Raw genomic sequence first — 27,303 nt, forward strand, 5'->3', positions numbered from 1 at the left:
GAAATGGAGCAGATGAGGGTGGCATCTGGGCAGGAGATGCAAGTGATGGGAGAAGAGATCAGAAGAGGTGTGAGTGAGGAGGTCGGAGGAGTGCGCGAGGAGGTGAGGCACTGTAAGGAGCGCATGGAGAAGGAGGTGAGAAAGGGGACTGTAAAATTGCAAGGTGGTATAGAGGAGTTGACGCTGGGAGTAGAACAGCTGACAGTGGGACAAAAGGAGTTGGGGGACCAGGTAAAGAAGAACACAGCGGTAATAGAGGGTTTAAAATCGACACAGAAGGAGATGAAAAAGGACGTAGGGGTAATTAAAAAAGAGTGTCAGACGGTACATGAGGACCTGACGAGGAAAATGGACAAGGTGGTAGAGGTGATGGAGGTTAAAGAGCGGGAGGTGCGGGAGCATATAGAAAAAAATAAGGTGGAGTTAGAGGAAGAACTTAAGGGGGCGCACGAGGAGATGAAGGAGGTGAAGCAGAAATTAGAAGAAGTGGAAGAAGGGGTGAGCGAAATTAAGAAGCGACGGAGAGAGGATAAGAAAGAGATAAAGGAGGAAGTAAAAGAATTGGTCCAAAGTCTGTGTTCGGATCGTGATGATGTGCTCATTAACCGGATGAGGGATTCGCAGGTGATGGAGGAGAAGCGAAGAGAAAGAGGACCCGGTGTAAGTGGTGACCAATATGGTCGTGCGTATGATGCGCCAGGTGATTTAATAAGCTTGGGGGTCGAGATGGACCCGGATGTTCGTGAGAGGCCAAGAGTGAGGTGTATGGCTGGTCCGGAGGGTATGGAACGAGGGTGCGAGCGAGAGGGTCCGGTGATGGGAGAGGTGCGAGGTGTGAGGGAGCAAGGTTGTGGTGGTATGGAATGGGTAGCGGGTTGCGGAAGTGTGACCCATGCATCGACACCAACAGGGGTAGTTTTTAGAGGGACAGGGGAGGCACGGGAGCCCCTTGGGGGTAATGTACTGTGGGGGCCCGGCCGGTTCGGCCCCGCGCTGACCCCGCAAGGGGCGACGCACGGGGTCCGGCAGGCGGGCAACGACTCACATATGAGGTGGTCCCACAAGGTCCCACTTGCGCTGTATGACGGTGGGTAAGGGGGCATCCCTGCCACCCTTCCCATGATTGTGGGGCAAATGCGCTATAGATTATGGGGTTTATGGCAGTGAAAACTAGCCCGGGTGGGTTAGGATATTGTGTGTAGGGATCTAGCAAAGATGACATTAGGTAACGTTAAGGTTAGTTAGTGACAAGGATACCTGTAGTGGGGACGTAGTAGCTTAGTGTTTGATAATGACATGGGAGCGCTGAGTGTAAGGGAAGACGGAGGAGCGTGAGTTTTAGAGGGGAGTAGTTAGATGAGATGATGCTGTGTGAGAACTGGACAGGTGTGTGGAGCAGTGTATGAGTAGTGAGTGTTGTAGATCAGCGCGAATGCGCTTGGGGGAGAGAAGGGTGCAGGTGGCACCAGGTGTTAGAGCACAGGTGTGCAAGTACAGGTGTGTGGAATATATGGAGCAGAGAATGAGTGGTGTGGAGAGAGTTGGAGTAAGTGGTACGGAGTGGAGTGGATGGTGCGAAGGTGTGAATGGGGGAAGAGTGGACCCCCATCACGGATACCCGGGGCGGGTAGTGTAAGTGTTAGGTAGAGGGTATAGGTAAATTGTGGTTGGATATTGGCATTTGTGGTGCGGTTGCAGAATGGTATTGTGGATGGGTGCATTGGTGTGGTGAAATTAGCTGGTCGTGTGGCCTGTTAGTATGAGTGTGAATGGTTGGGCACTCCGCCACTGTTAGATGTCGGCCAGGTGAGGCCGCAGGTGGGCTCTGGGAGCCGTTAGTGTCAGTGGGTGCCTGAGGATCCCGGGTGTGGATCGGGCAGCCCGTGCCAGAGAGGGCACTGAGGGGGTGAGAGTGCGAGAGGGCCTTCCCCAGTTAGTTAGGTTAGGGTGAGGAGCAGGTGAGCTCGGTAGGCAACAACAGTGGTGGAGGTGTGCAGGTGGGCGGACCAGCTGGGAGCGTCACACGACCCAGCCACCGAAATTGTGCGGGGGCACCGAGTGTTGAATCGGGGGAGTGAGACCCCAAATTGAGAAGCACCACAATTTGGTCAATGGGAATTGGTTTTTAGAACCCATAGTGTAAGTTGGCCAATGGTTTGGCAGGAGAAAGACCCCGGGTAATGTAAAGTTGTTAAAGTCATTTAGGAAATAGTTAGGATTGATGAACCTGTTGCACCATACGCAGCCACTTACCTGAGGTGATGATGATGACTCCACACCTGTGTTCCTTTGTTCTGTGTTGCAGGAAGGGAGAATTGCTGTGTGGATTTGTGAGACGCATCACGACGTGGATGAGACATTGGGGTGATTCCATCTCTCCCTCCTTAGGAGGGACTGATGATGAATTGGTGATGGCAAATTTTGATGTTGAGTTGGAGATGGCAAATTTTGATGAGAGTTGGAAATGGCAAATTTGATTGGTTAGGAGGGAGAGAAGACGAATTTGGTTTATGGGAGGAACGGGGAAGACAGTAGGGACGTTTGTGGATGTGTAAAGTAGATGTTTATGGGTAGTGTTGTGTTTTGTGGATACAGTAAGGGGTAAGGGAGGGGCAATGTAGGTTACCTGGTGGGGGGGGGGGGGGCGTACGGTAAGAACGTACCTGTCTCACCTGGTTCCCATGTGCCCCCAGTGTGCATTACCTTGAATTGCGTGCACTTTTGCGCCCTTACCACCTTACTCACTTGTCTTCTTTTGTCTCCCACCTCCGAGGATCTGGCTTTGGGGCAGAGAGAGAGGAGAGAGAGGTGCTGGCTCCGCAGTTGTGGGCCTGTACTTCCGCTGCTTACTGCCTGGATCGATACACCATATGGACCGCAATTTTGGTGGCCGCCCACAATGGACCGCAGTTCTTTTGCGGTCAAGCACCACCCGTGGATGGACCTCTGGGTCAACGTGGCACCTATGCCATACAGGTGAACCACTTTTAGTTGGCCCCCTGACGGCCACAATTCAGAAATGGACGCGGTTGGCGCCTTTCTTTATTTCTAAAGAAGCCAGAAGGCCAAGTGCACTCCATGAAGGCAAGACCAGCGGCAGAACATCGGCCGGCTGCGACACCACCGGTGACCATGCACACTTGATTGTGCATTTTTTTATTGAACACTTTATTGGTGCACCGGATGGTGCTGACTGTGCATAATGGGGTGGTGCTTTTGGTGCTTGGACGGGGTGCTCTGCACATTATTAAAGGCCGTAGGGCCACAGGGCACTCGTGGGTTGGTGTATCGATGCTGGCATGCGTGCTCTCTCTCTCTATGCATAACATCTGCATGTGTTCCTCAAAGAACAGGTCCTGGATCGTAGTGTAAATATCAGTGTAGTCTTGTGTAAATGATGCTCCCTACCGGCTGTATGTTTAGTTTGAGGATGCTTTCCGCGATTCGGTTATCCTGTGGGTGTGTTTCTGTTAGGAGAAGGGTGCAACGTCACAGGGGGACATATTTACTCATTTGTGAACATCTGTAAAACTGTCGCACTCAGGGTTGAGTTAAAGAAGAGGGTGCAATGTTGCGGATATGGGATTTGCATCCATCCCTGTCCGCTTGTAAATATTCCCCTATTTCCTCAATACTTCCCAACTATCCCCAATCCCCCATTCCCTAGTCCCATTTTCTGTAAACAACACTCTGTAGACCCGACCTCCCCCTATTTCCCCCATTAAATGTCGCATCCAGGTCCACCGCATCTCACGTAGACAACTATAGGACATCTTGCTAGTTATTCTTAGTCTATGTCAGTTAAGGATTCGTTTCCATTAATTCTGACCCTTCGTTGCACCAGAATGTGACGGTATGGCACCGTTAGGAAGTTTAGGACCTCCCAATACCTCCCCGCAGCCCTTCCTCACGGTTCAGAAACAACAACAACAACAACAACAGCGGCGGCGTGCACAGGGAGTGCGCGTCCTCACTCCGGCTTGGTTGGTAGGAGGTGTTGGGAGGGCACGAGGCCTTCCCCACGAGCCGCCATCAAACATGTGCTCGACGGGGTTACCAAATAGGGGCTCCCTGTCAGCTCCTCATCAAGGGCGGAGCCCGGTAACCCCCGCACCCAATGGAAGTGGCGGACCGGTCCCATCTGGGGCGGAGCCAACCAGCCGAGGGCGTGTCACTCCCCGTTGAGCATGCGCAGGAAGAGGGAGGTGACGTCAGATGCGCGCGGAGCTTGGAGAAAGAAAGACGCCACCTCCGAGCGCTGTGAGGCCTCCCTGCATCTGTTGGACCGTGCTTGATCCTGTCCCCGAGCCAAGGTGCACCTTGTGCTATCGAACTACCTGTCCTTCCCTGCCATCAATCCCTGTGTAAGTCAGCCTTGTTCCGTTTGTCTGTGGTCTGTCTGGGATAAGATAAGACTGTAACTAAGTGCCTATCTCTTCTGTGCTTTTACCTCACTACCTTGTAATCTACCCCTTTTCTCCCCCACTGTAATTATATCCTCCTCCGGAGGTCTTGAGAACTGTACCCCTTGCGTCGTTTCATCTATCCCAGTCGTTGTGTCCTTTCCATCATTGATTTAGCATAGCGCGATTTGGTCAACGTTTGGGTGGAATCGGGGTCTAGTCGGGGAATAACTGTTAGGTCATGGTCATACCAACCGCTCGGTCAAAAAATAACATCTAACCGCGATCTGTAACAATATTATATATATATATATATATATATATATATATATATATATATATATATGTATACATATATACATATATATATATATATATACAGGGTGATTGAAAAGTAACTCCCTATTTTAAAATATTTAGAAATTATTTATTTATTGTAATATGTTTCTCAAATTTTTAGTGTTTGTTCCTTAATGTATGAGAATTTAATCTATGTTGGTTTTTTTTCAGATTATTTTTTGTTTGAAATTCGGGCTCTCCTTTCACACAGTGCGAACTGTGCTCAAAAAGGAGCTTAAATAGCATGCTTGGAAACCGCACTACTGTCAAGCACTCTCTGCTGAAGACCGACATTCGCATGGAGTTTGGGGAGGTGATGCTGGCTTGGTATGAAGATTGGTCTGATCTCTTTTAAAAATATCCTCTGGTCTGATGAAGTGGTATTTCACATCGGTGGGTTTGTGAACCGTCACAACTGCTATTACTGGGCAGGAGAAGATCCTCGTGTTATTTCTGAAAAAACGCAATATCGGCCCAAGGTAACGGTGTGGTGTGGAATGACTTCGGAAAGGATTGCAGGTCCCTTCATTCTTCGCGATACCATGAATGCCAAAAGTTACCTCACCATGCTGCAAGACGAAATCTGGCCAATTATCAGTGCTTCGGAGAATGTTGAAGATTTGATTTTCATGCAAGATGGCGCTCCTCCACATTTTGCTATTGTTGTTCGTGAATGGCTGAATGCCCACTTCCCTGGGAGATGGATGGGTCGTCGTGGTCCGTATGAGTGGCCAGCCAGGAGCCCTGACTTAACACCATGTGACTTTTTTATTTGGGGTTGGGTAAAAGAGCAAGTCCTCTTCCAAACCAACGACCAACGACAAAGTTCCAAACCAACGACTTTGGAAGAACTTGAAGGGCGAATACGAGAAGTTATGTCTTCCATCCCACAAGAGTTCCTGGTGAAATCAGTTGACGTGGTTCCCGGGCGGCTTGAGAAGCTGGTGGCGAATTCTGGTGCCCATATCGAATTTTAAATACAACTTCATGCTATACGCTTTCTTCTTATATCCATTTCTTGTAAAAATTCTAGCTAAGAAATAAATTACAAGTATTTTAAAATAGGGAGTTACTTTTCAATCACCCTGTATATTAGGGTGGTCCTTATTCCTCAACTTCGGATTTTCTAAGCTCCAACCCCCGGGATTCATTGGAATAGTCGAGAGAACTCTCCTGGTGAACTTATTTTTCCAATCGGACAACATTTACCCCTCCCTCATCGACCTTGAAGTTTCACCCTGAGGAATAAAAACAACAATCCTTGAAAAAAAATTTTTGTGCCATTTATTCCCAAAATGTTAGCTTATAACACACGACATACAGTATTTTATAAATGGTTACCTCATTACACAGTTAAATGTATTAAACTATAACAAAAATCTTAAGCAAAATGTCCCACAAGGCTCCTAGGCCCGTCCGACTTAGTGCTCATGCTCCTGCTGGGCCGCCACACCAGCAGCCACGGTCTTCTTTCTGGAGTCCGGGAACTCCGCGCGATGACGAGAGACAACTTGGAGGAGAAATTGCAGTTGCTCATCATCCTGAGTTAGCATTCGGTTGTATTCCTGGATGAGGGCAACAGTCGCCTGTACGCGAAAGCCTGGACACTGGCTCCAGAGGCCGCAGCTGCCCCTCGACACGACCTGCAACTGCTGAAGGATTTGACGACCTACATGGACGTCAACCGGGATGTGGGCAAGGCAGCTCTGACCAAGCTGCAAGGGCACCTGTGGTACATCTCGGAGGAGCTTGTCGCTCTGGCGCTCTTTGACCCCCTGGTCACGGTGGAGGAGAAGAGGCAAATACTCACCTCACTTCACACTACGGTGGGAGATGAATCTCCAGCGAAGCGCCCAAAGCTGCCCAGCCAAGACGTCTCAGGACTCCAACTGCAAGACATGGCATCAACCAACACGCGACGGTTCTTCCAGAAGCTGCGCCTGGAAGACGGCTTCCTCGACACCGATCCCGCGACCTGGCTGCAGCGGGAAGACTTCCGGACAGCAGCGGCCTTCGTGCAGGGGATAGCAGTCATCAACGACAACGCGGAGCGAGGAGTTGCCCTCATCCAGGAATACAACCGAATGCTAACTCAGGCTGATGAGCAACTGCAATTTCTCCTCCAAGTTGTCTCTCGTCATCGCGTGGAGTTCCCGGACTCCAGAAAGAAGACCGTGGCTGCTGGTGTGGCGGCCCAGCAGGAGCAGGAGCACTAAGTCGGACGGGCCTAGGAGCCTTGTGGGACATTTTGCTTAAGATTTTTGTTATAGTTTAATACATTTAACTGTGTAATGAGGTAACCATTTATAAAATACTGTATGTTGTGTGTTATAAGCTAACATTTTGGGAATAAATGGCACAAAAAATTTTTTTCAAGGATTGTTGTTTTTATTCCTCAGGGTGAAACTTCAAGGTCGATGAGGGAGGGGTAAATGTTGTCCGATTGGAAAAAAAAGTTCACCAGGAGAGTTTTCTCGACTATTCCAATGAATCCCGGGGGTTGGAGCTTAGAAAATCCGAATATTGAGGAATAAGGACCACCCTATATATATATATATATATATATATATATATATATATATATATATATATATATATATATATATATATATATATATATATATATATATATATATATATATATATATATATATATTGCTACGGTTCTACGCCACCCTTCTTCCCCTTACCAAGGGGGGATTAATCCCCTTGTTCTTTCTGGGCTTGACGGAACCGAGACTTGAGACGTCCCTTCCTGGCAAAGGCAAGGTAGGGTTTCGGGACCAAGTCTCGCACGTACCTAAATACCTGCGCCGCCACAGAAGCGAGGAAGCAAGCCTCGCACGAGCCACGTGTGGTTTGGGTACGCCGAGCAGATTGAGTACCACGTGGTCCGTGCAGTCTTAGTTAGTGGAACCCGATTCGAGCGGTTCTATTCGTACCATGCTTCGCCAATGAAGAAACCACAGGAACGATCGAATGGAAGAAAGGAAGAACACAGGTTTAATTATTCCCACACGTATGTACAATGATCAGGGATGCAGAGACACAGGGCAGCACTTAATCAGTCTTATCTTATCCCCCGGACTCAGGCCCATCACACTCACATAGGGAATTGCAGATGGGTTGATGTTCAGCCAACGCGTTGACGTGGTCGTCCAGGAACGGCCCCGTCCGGCTCTCCACGGTCCCAGCACATCCCGCGAAGATGGCAGCAGGCGATGGAAGGAACCTCGTAGCGCGTCTCCCGAACAAAGGCAGATGATGAGGTGGAATGGCAAATGCGGGACTTTCAGCGCAGCTGGCGATTACACAGCCGTTCTCACTCGCACGACTCAATGCACCGTATATGGTTCGACCTCAAACTCAACCGAGCATCACTTATTAATAGCGCGTATTTCGGTTCATGCGCGTCTGGCTTCGGCCGCGTATCTTGCACAGTTCTCTGATGCTCACAACTCCTCTTCAACGATCCTCTTGGCTTTGTCAGTGCGCATGAGTTCTCCCTGGGCAAGTCCTTTGTTCATCGGCGAGAGTCCTCCAGTCCTCTCGAGGGCTTTGCGCAATGGGTTATATAGCTACGCCCCCAAACCTTCTGGAACCCTCTCGAACCTTCTTACCACGCCCTGAGATGCAGCGCCGCCGCCACCACCTCTGAGCCCTGATTGGCGGCTCGTGCTTGCCGTCAGCGCTTCGGCCACTCCGCCTTCATCTCCGCCCCGACCCTCCTAGCCTGCCTCGTGTTAATTCACCCAAAATGAACCAAAGTTAGCGCAAAGGGGCATGAGGTTAGGGTAGCTGGAAGGTCGGTAGAAGTAGGGCCTATTCTCCTGACTCTACTCAACGCAGAACTAACAATGGAAAAGGAATAAGCTCACAAATACTAAGAAATAACTATACCATCGCGAGGCTACATGTTGCTTGTGTGACTAACTATGAGGGGGAAATTTTAACCTTTATTAAACTCACTGCACAAACTCAAAACCTCAACAATATATATATATATGTATCTATATATCTATGTATGGTATATATAAATGTACTAGCAAAGGTAGTCGTCAATGACGGGGGTTCGTAGATGTCTCACCCGAAATGAGCAATTTTTTTGGTGTGTGTATTGGTATAAACGGGAATTCACTGTAAATATTCAGTGAACAGATATCACAATGGATGCAGCTGGTAATCTCGCCAACCTCGTTCCATTCTACCAGCTAAGATTTCCAATCCATGATTGTTGTACCTCCGAAATACTGCTTGGGAGTAAGGGTGATATTATGAAATCTCACCTGCAAAATGGATTTAGGTATGTTTTGGGCCTACCGTCTGACGGAAGATCACACAAGTTCTTTCCATACCAACCGACAGACCACCTCCAGGCACCTCTCCCTCTCCACATCAATTATTCAGTTCCTGACCTCCCCCTTCTCTCTATATTCCCCATAGCTTTGCTTTCAGCAATTTCTCACAGCATTTCATTCTGGTTTCCCATTCGATGATCCATAGATCTGTAGTTTCAGTTTCACTTTTCAACATCAGTTTCGCTTTGATATATTAGTTTCGATCCATCATTGCAACTTGTGCTGCGACATGAATAGTGCACGGAAAAGGTCGTCAAAACCGATTTTGTGGGGAATTTGTTTCAGATTTTCTGAGGGGTCTAAAGTGTTTTAAGGGTCATAAAGGGCTCTTACGTATTTAAAGAGACTAAGGCTTTAAAAAGGGCCTAAAGGGGTCTAAATGGGTCGAAGGGTGAAAGAGCAAAAGGGGTCAAAAGTGTCCAAATGGTCTTAAGTTTTTAAAGGGTCTTTAAAAGTTTATAGGTTTGAAAAGTATTGAAGATGTATATGTCTAAAAAGGGTCGACATGGGTATGAAGGAGTCTAAAGGGTGTAAAGGTCTGAGGGGTGTAAAGGGTCTAAATGGTCTTAAGGGGTGGAAAGGGTCTAAAGAGGTCTAAGGGATGTAAAGGGTCTAAGGGATGTAAAGGGTCTAAGGGATGTAAAGGGTGTAAAGGGTTTAAGGGGTGTAAAGGGTCTAAAGGGTGTTATATAAAAGGAGTGAGGCTATAGTAAAGAAATCACCGCAGGTTAGAAATTAATTTAACTTGGGAGTGCAACACGGCAATAACAGGCCAAATGACCTTCTCATGGCTGTTTTTTTTTTTAAACCCTATTCAGGTACATCATGTTTTAAAATCTGATCATAGAAAGTTCTTTGTGATTAACCTTGGGAGCTAAAAGTAGTAAGGTCACAAACAAACAGCAAAACAACTCACCTTATTGTGAGGTTGAGGTGATAGTTGGAGGTTCACCTGTTGGCATGTAGCGGTTTGTAAATGGCGGCACCTGGGTTATGCGGCAGATATTGTATATACGGATGTACTCTCGTTTATGATGATGCCCCACACATCCACATGCCATTTTCGGTTTTTGAATAACTAGTACACCCGCACACTACGGGAGCTGCAGAAAGGGTCATTTCTCTTTGGGGTATATAGATTATAGTCGATCTATGATCGGATCTCAAGAACATTGGGTGTGTGTTCATTTACCAAGTTTCTTGTGGAGAGATCGCCAAGTTGTTTAAGCATTCGAGCAAGCACTCAATTCAAAACCGTTAAGGAATGGCTGGCTTGGCAAGTGCTAGCTAGCTGCTTGGTAAATGAGCACATCTCGGTCTTCCTCCCTTTGTTTCGTATTAAACAGTGGGGGCGAGTTTCAAAGGTTCGTTACGAAAAATGCCACGGTAGCGGCAGAAAGGGCCATGTTATGAACTCAACATTTGTGGATTATATATAGTACCATACATCTTCGCTCAGTTCTGTAAGTAAACCTTAGTTCATGGATGTCGGGATTCCTCCAAATTTCTTCATTCAGTGTTATAACCAGCATTAGCGACTGTTGTAAAAGCAAATCATACATGTTTGTGGTTTATAATATTTTTTCTTCCTATAGAAGCTGTTGCTCACACGGAAACGCCATTATAATGATAAGCTATTTAAACACGTTGTCACTGCAGGAAAAACGGCTTGGGGAAGTGGGACATTATTAGTATTAATATTGTTTTGTTATAACATTAATAATATGCGATTATCATTAATTTTGTTATTCAAAGCGTCTTTGGAAAAACGCAACGATAAATCTTCTTCTTTGAAAAAACGCCACGATAAAGCTAACTTAATACGGCTATACACCTCAACACGCAACTCATTGACGGCAATGGCGGGGAAAACCCGCTCGGGGAGGGGGGCAAATGAATGCGCTACAACCTTCATTATGTAACCCTTGGTCATCCTGTCAAGTTTGGTTGAGGTTGGCTAAGTAAGGACGGAATGTATTGGCGTCAAAAAATCATCAGAAAGACAGACAGACACAAATTGCGTATTTTAGTATGATTAGCACATTTGAGAAGTCACGTGACTCCTTCTTTGCCAAACTTACGTAAAATCTTAAATCAGGGTTGTTTTTCACATTTTCACATTCCCAACTGTCTGGAATTGGTTTTAATCTTGGGCCAATTTTAAACTACAAACTTTTCTTTTGATCTGACCAACGATCATGTCCAAAACCTCAGCCTCACCTAGTTTCTCATGATGGTATGCTTATGCTTTTTAAACTCCTGTTTGAAAAAACCATTATAAACTGTTCGCCCTGGAGTTTTGTATGCAGGGAGATACATCAATGTGTATGCAGTCCATCAGAATGAAGTTAAGCCAGACGACCCATCTGCCCACGCCTTTTGTTGGTGGATGGGAAAAATCACATGGTGTCTTTAACGAAGAAGAGGCGAGTTGGCACCAGCAACCCGCACCCCGGTAGAATTCCATATTCCTGCCGAAACTGAGTAAAAGGTGATCTGTTCTTCTTGGACACCGTTACACTAGTTTACACTGCTTAATATCCTCGAGTGCAGTTGTTTTCTGGTTCAGCAGCTCACACAGAACAAACAAATTCAGGCTCCCACTTCGTTCAGTAATCAGATGTGAACGGTTAGCTTTGGCTACGATGGTTAACCATTATGGTGAGTGATATAGCCATGATGATAGCTGCTGTGCCTCAACTTACCATTGACAAAGATAATTCTTGAGGCCGGAGGATTCTTTCCTCCAAACTCCATGTTGATTTCATCTATACCAGCTTGCAGCTGTTCCTTATTCAGACCAAAGAGTTCGCACGGTTGCATATTAACATCAAGGGTCAACAGCTTGGAGAATGGACAATCCAAAGTCCTGTTACATTCTTGAACTGAAACAAAAGATAGAAGGAAATTATTGCATTAAAAAAAACTTCAGTCACTAATGTTTGTATTTAACAACGATGAGCGCAAACTTTAACGCAATGGTACTGATGTAGAATAGTCCGGTGACCTGGTTACCCTACTTCTCGGATATACATACTAGCAATACAGAGTGCTTACTACATATTGAATAACCAGGATGGCTCCAGACTGATGCTGTTAACCTAATGATTACCTCCACCACCGATGGTGGATGGAGGTTGTTTTCACCCCTGTCTGTCTGTTTGTTTGTTTGTCTGTCTGTGAACGAGATATCTCAAAACGTTGTGGATAGATTCGGACGAAATTTGGCAGAGGTAGGGTATGTGACAAGGACGAAATGATTCGACTTTGGCGAAGATCCGGATTCGGATCCGGCTAGTAGAATTTTTTAAGTGATTCTTCACCATTGGGAGATATGGCCAAAAATGATTAATAGTACAATATCTCAAAATGTGGACGGATTTGGACTAAACTTGGTGGAGCGGTTGTGTGTGTGACAAGAACAAATCGATTTGATTTTGGTGAGGATCTGATTATGGATTCGGATACGAGAGTAATTTAATTTTTAAGTAATTCTTCACCATTGAGAGATTGGGCTAAAAGTGATATGTAACATGATATTTTAAAAAGTTATGGACGAGTTATGACTAAACTAGGTTGACGAGTTGGTTAGGTGACAAGAACAAGCCGATTTGATTTTGGTTCAGGTCCAAATCCAGATGGGTCATGTAGAAGTGTGCATGGACTTCTGAGTTTATTGAAATGTCCCTCTTTCTTTGTGAGTTATTACTTGCATTCTGTTCTAACCTGTTCGTACTCTTCTCATTACAGGAAAACACAAACATGGGTGTTGTTTTGTAATACGAATTGTGATGCACATCAGTATTATATAATCTTTAGAACATGGAATGCTAATAAAATGAAAAACATATACTTAGTGATAACTCCTTGAGTAATCAGCATTATGAATTATAGAAATTATGTGATGTGCTTAGATGTACTTAAAAGGAATAAAGCTTACATTGATAATCTGTGCAACAATGTTATAATTGTTATACCATATTACTTCCATGAAATGTTGAAACTGTTCCTTCCAGACAAATGGAATGTCTGAATTCTTTGTCCTAAAATGCTTATCTTTATGGCTTATGCTGAGATGGAAACCAGATGCTTTTTTGTGCTTGCTTATCTGAATCCCTGACCTCTTGTTTGAACCCCAATCACTCATTCGGACACCCCAAAGCCCAGAAGAATTTACTTGTCTCAACAAAACACTATAAAAGACAAGATACAGACCGAATTGGCAGAAGACCTGCTCGATATGTTGTTTGGAGTCCTGTTTGAGTATGCCGGCATAGTACTGTTCAACTGTGTTGTAATCTTTATTATATTCGAGTGAGGCTTCTCTTTTGAATTAAATCTTGACATTGTTCTTGAGGTGTGGACATTCTATTTAGTGTACACCCTTCTACGACAGTCGCCACTCCAACGCAGGATACTCGAATGGCTCAATCTTCCCAGTAAGCTGGTACTCATTTTGCCGACCTCAGAAGGGTAACAGGCTGAGTCAACAAACCTGGTGTTCATTTAACGGCACAATAGGGGTTCAAACTCAGGAAACTTTAATATCAACTCAGACTTGGCCATGCCCTACTCTCTTATAAAGACTTTAGAATTTATATAGATCTACTGCAATGACCTCGTGGCAGGCCAACGAGGCTATATCATGTGCATGTGTGCATATAGTGTGTGTGCGACATCATGCATACGGCTAACGCAGCACAGGCCCATTCTCATTGGTACAATGTTTTGCTCTGTGCGACATCATGCCAGTCAAACAATAAGAAACATGCCACGTTTCACAGGTCAATAATGCTGGTAAAATGGGACAGTACTAGTCATTTCCTGCCGCGTACTTTGAATAGTGGCTATCGCCAATCAAATGCAATGAGATTATTGATATGATTTTTCATGCAGCATCGAGGGAAACCACACGAAGGCTGACAGAAACCATGTCACATCGAAATCTATCAAAAACCTTGATGACATTATTTTGTGAAAGCGTTATTTTTCGCTATTATTGGGCAATAAAATCGGTAGGCTGTTCAAGTATACAAGCAGTGACAGAGCACCTCCAAAAGTGGTAGAGTTGGCAACTATGTGTATTTACTATTGGCATTATGTTGACGTGGATGTGTTTATGTTGGAACCCATCTGTGGATCGGTCCCATCGGCCGATGGGTCTGACCCATCTGTGGATGCACGAGAAATGACAATGCAGATCCATCAGCCGATGGGTCTACGCCATCTGCGGATGTGTTGTTCACCTTGAAGGAATGTGTATGCATCAATGGTGGATGAGTTAACCTAACCCTAACCCTAACCCTAACCCTAACCCTAATCATCAGCACCTGCCACTCTCTACCCTGCCACCATTCCCCTCCGCCATTATCAGAAGAACACCTAATGTTTTGTATGAATGTTGAGTATGTTATGTAAAGCTTTACTAAAACTGCCATGTATCTGTTAATTACAAAATGTATTGACAAAATGTATAAATAGATGGGTAGAAATAGATAATAAAACATTTAAAAATCATCTCTGTTAAATTCCTACCACATGTAATTCCAATGACTGTGTACCTGATTGAAGAGCACCATTCTGTCAACACATTCCTTCAAGGTGAACAACACATCCGCAGATGGCGCAGACCCATCGGCCGATGGGACCGATCCACAGATGGGTTCCAACATTTAAATTATACAATAACAAAGACAATTGGCGCATTTTAGAATGATTTCTTCAACTTCCGGGAGTTTGGTTAATTTTTTTTGTCATAACGTCTAGTTTTCAAATTATTCTGTCACACACAATCACACACACATGCAATCACACACACACACACACACACACACACACACACAGACACACAATAATACACACACACACACACACAATTATCTCGAGAACTTGCTGATAAACATGTATCACACCGTTCATATCTTTAAACTACAACAGGAGTAGAGGACACTCTTTCAAGGCAATTATACAAGCACCAGTATAAAAGCCTGTCAAAAATGACGGATTGGAACAGTTTATTTGATGGTGCAGCCTCGTGATCGTGCTAAGGTCTGAAGCCTCAGCCGAGTGTCAGGTTTGCATATATCTTCTTTATTTATTAGACATCATATGGACGTAAATGAACACTCGTCTTACTCTGCGCACGTTCCACATCACATGCAGCGAATATCACCTCCCTGCGCCTTGTATTTATTGTTATTTTTAAAAAACACTACTGTACACCGCCCTTGAGGCTTCATTTGCAAGCCATAATTATTGTTTTTATGGAAAATGGTTTTCTAGTTTGTTTTATCCTCAAACAATATACAATAGTGAACACACATTTGTGTTAAAAGATTGGCGTTTAAAACCCAACTCAAATCGTCCGTATAAAGAGGGACAGACATCAGTCTGTCACAAACACAGAAACTGACATTGTGTTTTATATGGTAGATGGAGAAGAGATCATATTGTAAAACGACTTTTGGAGTTGTGGCACAAAGCATTTGGTATATAAAATAATCTTAGTGAATTAAAAAATATTTATATTTCTATGAAATTAAATAATGTTATTTATGAATTCTTAGTTATTTACGAAATTCTGAACAATGTTATTTATAAATAAAAAAAACTTAAAATTAAAAAAAACTCCCCTCTATCCTCCTTAAGCTCGACAGAAAAGTGGTGAATAAGTAAAGACTCACAATCTGATACACAAGCAAACTAAAACATTTACACACAAAAGCGTAAAGTAAGAACATCCACCGTTCATGTTTACGTACAAAATCCAAGCTGTGAGCACTTTTGGTAGAGCCAAGCTCGAAGCTCACTCTGATGGTTACTGTAGATAAACCGGTCTGCGTTAGCACTGTTCATCATGCATGGCAATCGTGATGGAAGGTGAGTCTGCAGAGATACTCGTAAAATCATGCACAACATCAAACAAACAAAAAAAAGTTTTGTTAAAATACTCAAATCTCCATTGTAATGTTTAAATCCTCACAAAGTAATTTTGTGCTGAACTTGAGTTGCAGCACATGATCGGTAAAAGTTCAAACTTCTTATCATTTACTCAAAGACTACATGGATGTGCATCGATTGGGTTTCTCCAATACAAAATAGCAAAGCTATCATATGAGCCAGAGTTCAGGGTCAGGTCACGGATTTATCATTAGTCAGCAGAGCACTTCAAAAAAACTGTAAATGTTATAATGGAACATCTAAAATGTTGGAATGCTCAACGTGACCCATGAAACAATGTCCAACAGGCACAAGACCACAAGCATACTGGTGTTAACGTATTGCCCTATGGAGATCTCTGCCTCAGGTTTCTAATTTCCACACCACTGAAATTACAGTCATTTCAATAATCCCTACGGAGTGTTTCGTGTCCAATTTCAATAAATCGTTACTTTGCGATAAAATGTCAAACTTGGGGTCCTTTACTTGACAAAATCATTGAAAGCAAGTTATCTTACTTTGTATCAGGATCTAGTGGAGCGCATATATGGAGGCACAGGGTTGTGGTTGTTGGGGAGCTGTATTAAAGCGACTCTGAGGGACTACAGTTACTGAAAAACAGAGTAATTACTGGTTTGCCATCACCTTGGACTTCCGTTTCCGGTCCCTGGAGCAAGGAAGCGTGTTCGACCTCTGGACGGCAGCAAAAGTTAAAGTATTTTTTCCATTCGTGTATTCGTCAATTTCTACTCGTTTTTTATTGTGCATGTGTTGCAGGGTGTTTTCCAGTTGCTGTTGATTCGCAATTCCTGCAAACTTTTGTATAATTTAACCCTTTTCTGTCCCACCGCGTGCGCGGCCTAGTTTATCTCGGCCCATCAGTGTTCATAGGTGTTCTGCGAATTTAAGTTCTTTCCTTCGCTGTATTGCTTATTTCTTAGATTTTCTCTTCTCCCCCTAACTTCCCCGAACATCGACCACTTGTCTAACGTTTTAAATCTCTTCAAAGTCTCTTCACGTCTCTTCTCGTCTCGGGAAGTCACGTGACGTCACGTCTCTTCAAAGCTGTGCATGCGCGCACGCTTTCGAAGTTAATAAGTAACTTTTCACAATTGTGTTTTTGTCGTAATACCGGCTTTACCACAGGTCGAAACTTTATCTTTCTTTCGGTGTGTATGTAACTATTGGTGTGTCTCTAATAGTATTCTTGGTGTTGGTTTTTCATACCTGTGTACAGAATCGTCGGTACCCGTACAGTTCATGTCGCATATTCTGACGCCTCGTGTAGTAGTAGGAGGCTACCGTGTCTGACCTTGGCTTGAGGCTTTGTTTCTGTCTCAGCGGTTTCTTCGATTGCGCTCGCAATTCCTTTCGGTCTCTATTTTTCACGTTCTACATTCGGTCTCTGTCTCTGTTTTCATCCCAACTCAAAAAAAAAAAAAAACCCCAAAAAAATATATTCCCTTCTCTGTTCTTATCCGTTTCGTTCTTATTTGTTCGTTCGTTCTTTGACCACGTTGTTCGTGATCATGTGTTCACGTCATTAAAAAATGTTTCATCTGTCCCCTGAAGAATGGTATTCTGTCTTATTCTATAACACCTTTTTCTTCTTGTTCTATAAAAGGATGCTTTCGACTTGCTCACCAAATCTATTCATTCCAAAAAAAATTCCATCTCTTACAGCTACAGTGCCTCTTTCATTCATTCCCTAAACTCTCCAGAACTCCACCCATCCTTCAGCGTCCTCAAACGTATTTTTGACTCGAAGGTCGCAAGAAACTCATTTTGCAAGAAATGTTCGTTTCCCATTAATCGTACATTTTTCAAAATCCAATCTCACCCCTCCCCTCCAAATCTTCCCCATCACCCATCCCTTTCAAATCTTCCCCCTTGCCCCTCCCCTCCAAATCTTCCCCATCACCCATCCCTTTCAGATCTCCCCCCTTGCCCCTTCCCTCCTAAACTCCCCCCACACCCCTCTCCTCTGAGACCCTCCCTCACTCCTCCCCTCCTAGACTCCCCTCTCACCCCTCCTCCTCAAAGCGTCCTCCCCGCTTCTTCCCCCTTCCAACTCTCACCTTCATCTCCCTCAACCTTCTGCCTCACTCTTCCCCCTCCTCAAACAACACCTCACTGCGCCTCACCCAATCACCATCAAACCTTTTGTCCGCCCCATTCTTCCCTTTCTCCAAGCTGTTCTGAAATCTCTGACACACCTTCAACAGCTCTCCCTACCTCTTCCTCCTCTTCCACATCATACCCTACCGCTACCCCCCACCCCCTGTTCTGTATCCGATGCTCCCCCTTCCTCTTCTTTAACAGTATGGACCTCAAACATCCGGGGCCTTCGCTCAAACTTGACTGATCTCTCCATACAGGTTGCTTCTGACAAACCGGACGTGATCTGCTTAACAGAAACTTTCCTCCTTCATGATGTCTCTGATTCCTTGGTATCTCTCCCAGGTTACTCCCTCCTCCGGTATGATAGACCTGAGCCTCGTCCTGGAGGGGGGGGGGGGGGGGGGGGGTTGCTATCTTTATAAAAAAACTCTTCCTCACTCGCCCTGCACTGCCCTCTCTCCACCTCACCCCCAGGAATACCTTTGGCTACGGCTTCCCCTTCGCTCCCACCTTTTGTTCATATGTGTGTTGTACCGTCCACCAAACGGTGATGACTCCATCTACATCTCGCTGTCTGATAACATGGACCAACTTCTATCTACCCATCCCAACTCTCTCTTCCTCATATGTGGTGATTTCAATTGTCACCATGCCAGTTGGCTGGGTGTGGGTACCTCTCTCACCAGCCATGGCTCTTCAGCAAAGGACTTCTGTGACTCACTGGGACTGACACAATCTGTCAATTTCCCGACCCGGATCTCAATCAACGGAGCATCTTCTCTTCTGGACTTGGTTATGACTAACTTCACTGAAAATGTCTGCTGCTCTTCTTCTGCTCCAATCGGCTCATCTGATCATGTGCTTGTTAAAGTGGACATCTCTCTGACCATTCTCAGAGAGCCTCCTCAGCGTCGTCGAGTCTGGCATTTCACTCAGGCCAACTGGCATGGTCTTCAAGCAGCCATCAATCATCTGGACTGGTCTCCCATCTCTACCGCCTCTGACATCAACTCATCCTGGGAATTCTTCCAAAGTAAACTGCTCTCTCTCATGCACAGATTTATCCTATCTCGTCTTCAGTTGTCATACCCTTCCTCCCGTCCATGGTACACGGAATCTTGTGGTGAGGCTATTGCCCAGAAACAACTTGCTTTCGTCTCCTGGAAAGCAAATCCAATGGAAGGAAATCTCATTTCCTTTCACAAAGCCCGAAACAACTGTGTGTCCACCCTTAGGAGAGCCAGGAAACAATATCTCTCCGTTCTCAGGACAGAACTCTCTTATCTGTCTCCCTCTTCCAAATCCTGGTGGAGTCTGGTCAAATCTGTTTCTGGCGTTTGTTCCCCCTCCATCCCCTCCCTCACCTCAAACGGCCACACGGCTGACACCGCGCGTGAAAAAGCTGAATGCCTCAACTCTGTGTTTGCCTCTAAATCTTGTGTCCCAAACCTATCCCTCTCTGTACCCACCGTACCTAGTCGTACCCAGCTGCTCCTGGACTCTGTGTCCTTTCCTCCTGACAAGGTGGAAAAGTTTCTGTCAACCCTCGACTCTGATTCTGCAACTGGACCTGACGGCATCAGCCCACGGGTCCTAAAATCTTGTTCTTCAGCTCTTTCACTCCCTCTCTCTGTTCTCTTCACACTCTCTTTTGCTCAAGGTCATCTGCCATCTGCTTGGAAATCTGCCAACATCACCGCTTTGCACAAAAAGGTGCAAAAACAGATCCCAGCAACTACAGACCAATCAGCCTTCTCTCAATTATCAGCAAAGTCATGGATTCCATCATTGCTTCGGATATGAAATATTTCCTCTTCTCCAATGGCTTGATCTCTGATCATCAATTTGGTTTCAGACCTGGTCACTCTACTCTGGACATGCTGCTACTGCTTTCTCAGCAATGGATGGAGGTCCTCAATGCCAAACAGGAAATTAGAGCTGTCTCCCTTGACATATCACGTGCCTTCGATACGGTCTGGCACCCCGCTCTGCTCACCAAACTCTCCTCTGTTGGTATCCATGGAAATCTCCACGCATGGCTGGTGGACTTCCTCTCTAGTCGTAGTCAACGTGTGGCCGTGAATGGGTTTCTCTCATCTCCTCTTCCTGTTCAGGCTGGAGTTCCCCAAGGCAGTGTTCTGGGCCCTGTGCTTTTTCTGGTCTTCATCAATGATCTTTCCGACTCTTTGAAAATCCTCTCTATCTCTTTGCTGATGACTCTACTCTCTGTCGCTCCATTCTTCATCCCTCAGATCGGCAGTCTGCAGCCTCCTCACTCTCTGCAGACCTGGACAAAATCACAGACTGGGCAAACAAGTGGAACATGTCTTTCAATCCTGACAAATCTCACACTCTTACGATGTCTCTCCGAAAAGACCGACTGGACAACCCTCCCATCTACTTTCTGAATAATCCTCTCCAAGAAGTTCTGTCACTCAAACTTTTGGGTCTCACTATCTGCCACGATTTTTCCTGGGAAAACCACATTTCAAATCTGGCCTCCAAGGCCAGTCGCCGCCTGGGCATCCTCCGTCGTGCGAAGTCCTTCCTTGGCACACCTGAGCTCCTCACCACGTACAAGGCTTTCATCCCCAGCTCAATGGAATACTGCTCTCCCCTCTGGGCTGGTGCTCCTGCCTCACACCTAGCTCGTCTTCACGCTGTTGAAAGCAAAGCATTCAGAATCATTGGAATCTCCCGCGATGAAGCTAATTCCAAGGGCCTCTCACTCACTCACCGCAGACAGGTTGGTGGTCTTTCCGTCTTCTACCGACTCCTTTCTGGCCTTGCCCCCCCAGCTCTCTCTGGGCTCTGTCCCGCAAATATTCCTACAGGTCGCACAAGATCTGCCTGCAACCCTCTTATGGTTAAACTGCCAAAATCAAGACTCTCTGCTCACCTCCGTTCTCAGTTCGCTCCTTCATTCCTCTTTTCTCTCGCCTCTGGAACAAACTCCCTCACTCTCTTCAATCCCACTCCACCCTCCAGGTCTTTAAAACAGCTGTTCACCACCATCTCTTATCTTCCCCCATCCAAAACCTTGATATCTTTTCTATCCCCGATAATTTCACCCCAATTCCACTTCTTGAAATACCAACTTCTGTCCTGGAAGTCCTTGGTGTCCTTGTGTTTTATACTTCTCCCACCCCCCCCCCCCTTCCCACGCCTCCTGCCCCCAAGCCCTCTCCCTCCCACACATCTCCCTGCTCTTAAATGTTGTGTGCTCTCAAGTGTTTGTGTGCTTCCCATTCTCTTGTCTTCCGCTCCCTCTTTTTGTGTATTTTGTTTGTCTGGTTGATTTGTTTGTGAAGTGGATGTCAGCCTCGTGGATGTTTGTGGATGTTTGTGAAGTGGAATCACGAGCCTCGATTCAGTATACAAAAAAAAACAAACAAAAAAACCTTGCTTTGCATTGTTTCTCTTGTACGAAAAATAAACAAATAACACAAGCCATACATAGCGAAGAGGTCCCCACCTTGATAATGGCAGCAAGTCGCTGGTAGCTGTTGCCCAGACTTCTGTTAGTCATAACTTCACATAGCTCTGCAACAGTACGATCTCTGCCCTCGTTGTTGTATGTTGCCGCTGTGATAAACGGCGTGGCAAGGTTCATCACGAAGCTCGCAAGATCATCCTGATTATCGGTGTAAATGCACCACTCAAAGGTGTCCTTCAGTGCTTGAAACTCATTCTTCTCAATCATGTTGTCCACCGTAGCAAACGCCTGTGACACGCTGTTTGCGCACTACGGCCGAAGGAAATGTCTCGTCAGAAAGTAATAATGCATTAAACTGTGAATGTTCATTTGAGAATTTAAAATGTCTTCACCTCACTGGAGCCTCCAATGCGAAAATCAGAAAAAGCTCTCCCCACCATCTAAAGAGAAACAAAGTGTTAATGGGTGGTATGTACAGCTGAAATACACAGCAGATCATTTATTTGTTTCAGCGTTATTTTGAACATACAAGTGTCAGGCAGTTATTGAGGAAGCACGTCACATTTTAAGATGTATAAATATGGGGACCATGGCAAGGTCTAAAACGGTGATTATGCTGTTGAAATGTCTATTGCAGAAACATGTTGTGTGCACACAGACAGTTAGTTGCCACCCATCTTTTTGTGTTGTTGGTGTAATTGTCATCAGTGATGTGTTAATTCTGTTCTCATGGGTAGACGTGCACGTGTTCTCATGTTTATATGAAGATGGCACAAGCTGGAAGAGCATAATTGCTTTATGCTGTACACTTGTAACCTCTAACTGGGTACGTATCCTGCTGAATCCTTTTAAGAACCATCCTCTGCAGTCAGAGACTTCCTATGCAAATTATATTACCAACACAGCGGCAGAAAAATTATATAATTATATATATATATATATCTATATGTAATTGTCATCATATATATATTATATATATATATATATATATATATATATATATATATATATATATATATATATATATATATATATATATATATATATATATACACATACACACGTAATTGTCATATATATATATATACACACATCGCAATACGAGAGCCAGTCAATACGTAACCTTAAAATGGCGATATAAATTCGAGAATGTAATGTGTGTAGTTGTAGACGACATACAGTATGTTATATCTATGGGTAAGAGTCATGTTTTTCCTGTTTTAGATCTGGCAACATTGAGCGCATGATGTCAGTAGAGCAGTTCCAGGATGGCGGCTCCCTTAGAAGCATGCACCAGGGAGGAGCAAGGTTCTGTCATCCGTTTCTTGAGAAGTGAGGGTGTGAATCCCAGTGAAATCTATCGCAGAATGAAGATGCAATATGGTGAAGCATGTTTATTGCTGCAGCAGGTGTACGACTGGGACAGGAAGTTTAAAAGTGGAGTGTCCAGTGTGGCAGACGCGCCCGGGCTGGCCTCACATAGCCGACACACAAGAAATGGTTGTAGGAGTTGAGCGTGTGCTAAGGAAAAACCGTCGCATTACACTGGATGAAGTGGTCTCCGAATTGAACATTAGCAATGGTTCAGCACACCATATCATTCATAACGTGCTGGGGTTCCGCAAAGTGTCTGCAAGGTGGGTGCCTAGACAACTCACACCCAAACAGGAAGAACGGCGAGTGGACGCATGTGAAGAACTTCTGCGACGTTACGAAACAGAAGGAGACGCTTTCTTACAGCGTGTTGTGACTAGGGATGAAACCTGGGTCCACTATTTAAAGCTAGAAACGAAGAGGAAAAGCAAAGAGTGGCGCCATTCAACTTCATCGAAGCCCTTGGTGGAACCACTTTCAGATCCGACGAATGGGTCCAAAAGGCGGTGCAGGAATGGCTACACAAGCAGCCAAAAGATTATTATTTTTTTCCTAAAAGAATCCAGGCATTAGTAAAGCGCTGGAAAAAATGCATTGAACACAATGGAGATTATGTTGAACGCAATGGAGAAAATAACAGTTGTTACACATGTACTGTACATGCAATGAACAAGTTGTAAAAAATATTTTAAGGTTACTTATTGACTGCCCCTCATATACAGTGCATTCAGAGAGTATTCAGACCCCTTCACTTTTTCCACATTTTGTTATGTTGCAGCCTTATGCTGAAATCATTTAAATTCATTTTTTCCCTCATCAATCTACACTCAATACCCCATAATGACAAAGAGAAAACAGGATTTTAGAAAGTTTTGCAAATTTATTAAAAAGAAAAAACTGAAATATCACATTGACATAAGTATTCAGACCCTTAACTCAGTACTTAGTTGAAGCACCTTTGGCAGCGATTACAGCCTCGAGTCTTCTTGTGTATGATGCGACAAGCTTTGCACACCTGGATTTGGGGATTTTCTGCCATTCTTCTCTGCAGATCCTCTCAAGCTCTGTCAGGTTGGATGGGGACCGTCAGTGGACAGCCATTTTCAGGTCTCTCCAGAGATGTTGGATTGGGTTCAAGTCAGGGCTCTGGCTGGGCCACTCAAGAACCTTCTCAGAGTTGTCCCTAAGCCACTCCTGCATTGTCTTGGCTGTGTGGTTAAGGTAATTGTCCTGTTGGAAGGTGAACCTTCGGCCCAGTCTGAGGTCCTGAGCGTTCTGTTTCAGGTTTTCATTAAGGATATCTCTGTACTTTGCTCCGTTCATTGTTCCCTCAACCCTGACCAGTCCTCCAGTCCCTGCTGCTGAAAAACACCCCACAGCATGATGCTGCCACCACCATGCTTCACCGTTGGGATGGTATTGGGCAGGTGATGAGCGGTGCCTGGTTTCCTCCAGACATGACGCTTAGAATTGAGGCCAAACAGTTCAATCTTGGTTTCATCAGACCACAGAATCTTGTTTCTCACAGTGTGAGAGTCCTTGAGGTGCTTTTTTTGCAAACTCCAAGTGGGCTTTCATGTGTCTTTCACTGAGGAGAGGCTTCCGTCTGGCCACTCTGCCATAAAGTCCAGATCGGTGGAGTGTTACAGTGATGGTTTTCCTTCTGGAAGTTTCTCCCATCTCCACACAGGTTCTCTGGAGCTCAGCCAGAGTGACCATCGGGTTCTTGGTCACCTCTTTTACCAAGGCCCTTCTCCCCCGATTGCTCAGTTTTGCCGGGCGGCCAGCTCGAGGAAGAGTCCTGGTTGTTCCAAACTTCTTCCATTTAAGAATTATGGAGGCCACTGTGCTCTTGGGAACCTTCAACAGAGCAGAATTTTTTTTGGAGGCTTCCCCAGATCGGTGCCTCGACACAATCCTGTCTCTGGGCTCTGCAGGCAGTTCCTTCGACCTCATGGCTTTGTTTTTGCTCTGATATGCATTGTCAGCTGTGAGACCTTATATACACAGGTATGTGCCTTTCCAAATTATGTCCAATCAATTGAATTTACCAAAGGTGGACTCCAATCAAGGTGTAGAAACATCTCAAAGATGATCAAGAGAAATGGGAGGTACCTGAGCAAAATTTAAAGTGTCATAGCAAAGGGTATGAATACTTATGTCAATGTGATATTTCAGTTTTTTCGTTTTAATAAATTTGCAAAACTTTCTAAAATCCTGTTTTCTCTTTGTCATTATGGGGTATTGAGTGTAGATTGATGAGGGGAAAAAATGAATTTAAACGATTTCAGCATAAGGCTGCAACATAACAAAATGTGAAAAAAGTGAAGGGGTCCGAATACTTTCTGAATGCACTGTATATTATATATATATATATATATATATATAGACAGTCACGTGAAAAAGTAAGTACACCCCATGTAAAGTTTTGACTTTTTCAACATATTTCAGCATACAGCTATTTGATCTTCATTTCAACAATATTGATAGATAAAGGTGATATAATATAACAAATATCATGAAATATTTACATTTTGTAGTCCATTGTATAATTTAAATAAACAAATGCAAATTTCGCATGTGGAAAAAGTAAGAACACCCCTACATTTATCACTACTTCAAATACCTAAATTAGAATCAGGTGCACCAGCTCAGGTGCAAATGATTAGAACATCGTTAGAGAGGATCTTGGAGGAACCTGTCTTATTTAAACCTCAGACATTTAGTTTGGTTTGCTCTTTGTTGTTGAAGTGTGCGACGTCACCATGCCTAGATCAAAAGAGCTCCCTGAGGCCTTCAGAAAGAAGGTTATCGATGCCTACGAGTCTGGGAAGGGATGTAAAAAGATGTCCAAACAATTTGAAATCAATCATTCGACTGTCCGGAAGATCATCTACAAGTGGAGAAGATTCCAAACAACTGCCAACTTGTTCAGGCCAGGCCGCCCCAGCAAGTTCAGCCCAAGAGCAGACCGCAAGATGCTGAAAGAAGTCTCTTAGAACCCCAGAATGTCATCACGGGACCTACAGGTAGCTCTTGCCACTGTTGATGTCAAAGTGCACGAGTCTACCATTAGATAGAGGCTGCACAAATTTGATCTACATGGGAGGTGTGCCAGGAGGAAACCTTTGCTGTCCAGAAAGAACATCAGGGCAAGACTAAAGTTTGCCAATGAACACCTAGGCAACGACCAGCACTTCAGGAACAATGTGCTCTGGACAGATGAGTCAAAGGTAGAGCTATTTGCCCACAGTACCAGAAGACGTGTTTGGCGAAAACCAAAGACAGCATTTGACCACAAGACCCTGATACCAACTGAAAAGCATGGTGGTGGAAATATTATGGTTTGGGGCAGCTTTGCTGCATCAGGGCCTGGGCAGCTCACCATCATAGAATCCACTATGAATTCTTCATTGTACCAGAGGGTGCTTGAGGATAATGTGAGGCCATCAATCGGAATGTTGAAGTTCAACCGAAAGTGGACCTTGCAACATGACAATGACCCTAAACATACCAGTAAATCCACCAAGGAATGACTGAAAAGAAAGAAATGGAGGGTTCTGGAATGGTCAAGTCAAAGCCCGGATCTAAATCCCATCGAGATGTTGTGGGGGGATTTGAAACGAGTTGTGCATGCAAGAAACCCCTCAAACACCACGTAGCTGAAAGAATTCTGCATGGAGGAGTGGGCAAAAATTTCTCCCAGTCGATGTCAGAGACTGGTAGACAGTTATAAGAAAGGCCTCCTTGAGGTTGTTTCTGCCAAAGGGGGCAATACCACCTATTAGAGCCAAGGGTGGACTTACTTTTTCCACATGTGAAATTTGCATTTATGTTTATTTGAATTATACAATGGACTACAAAATGTAAATGTTTCATGATATTTGTTATATTATATCACCTTTATCTATCAATATTGTTGGAATGAAGATCAAATAGCTGTATGTTGAAATATGTTGAAAAAGTCAAAACTTTACATGGGGTGTACTTACTTTTTCACGTGACTGTATATATACGTATATACATTTTTTTTTTTTTTACTACAGCAATCAATCTCAGTTAGGCTAGAATTGTAGTCGGGTGTAGGGGTTATTTATTATTAGGTAAGAGAATTGTTGAAGTGGTAGAGATGGGAGAGATTCAGTACAGCAGATCAAGTGGAAGATGATTTTTGACAGTGAGAAATTAGTTTGGAAGTCTTTTTACCTGATATTGATCATAGGTAAGTTGGGCTTTGACGGGAGCTGAGGAGGCCACGGCTGCAAATATATGTGAAGGGAACTGCGAAGAGGACAGTAATAATTCAGAGGATGAGGAAAATGATGAGGAGGGT

General features: G+C 44.6%; 1 protein-coding gene across 5 annotated transcripts in view; it reads right to left on the minus strand.

Moving 5' to 3' along the window:
* Positions 1-27,303, minus strand: part of LOC137423490 (thymus-specific serine protease) — a 182,526-nt gene that overhangs the window by 23,979 nt on the left and 131,244 nt on the right. For all 5 annotated transcript variants that reach the window (XM_078774145.1, XM_078774144.1, XM_078774146.1 and 2 more), the window contains 5 exons: positions 27,177-27,251; positions 21,989-22,036; positions 21,636-21,905; positions 15,862-15,985; positions 11,806-11,985 (listed from right to left, as the gene is read on the minus strand). In XM_078774145.1, the coding sequence (XP_078630271.1) occupies positions 11,806-11,985; positions 15,862-15,985; positions 21,636-21,905; positions 21,989-22,036; positions 27,177-27,251 (697 nt within the window). The remainder of the gene's footprint in view (positions 1-11,805; positions 11,986-15,861; positions 15,986-21,635; positions 21,906-21,988; positions 22,037-27,176; positions 27,252-27,303) is intronic.

Source organism: Myxine glutinosa, chromosome 3 (genome assembly GCF_964187855.1).
Source record: "Myxine glutinosa chromosome 3, kmMyxGlut1.1, whole genome shotgun sequence".
Classification (NCBI taxonomy): domain Eukaryota; kingdom Metazoa; phylum Chordata; class Myxini; order Myxiniformes; family Myxinidae; genus Myxine; species Myxine glutinosa.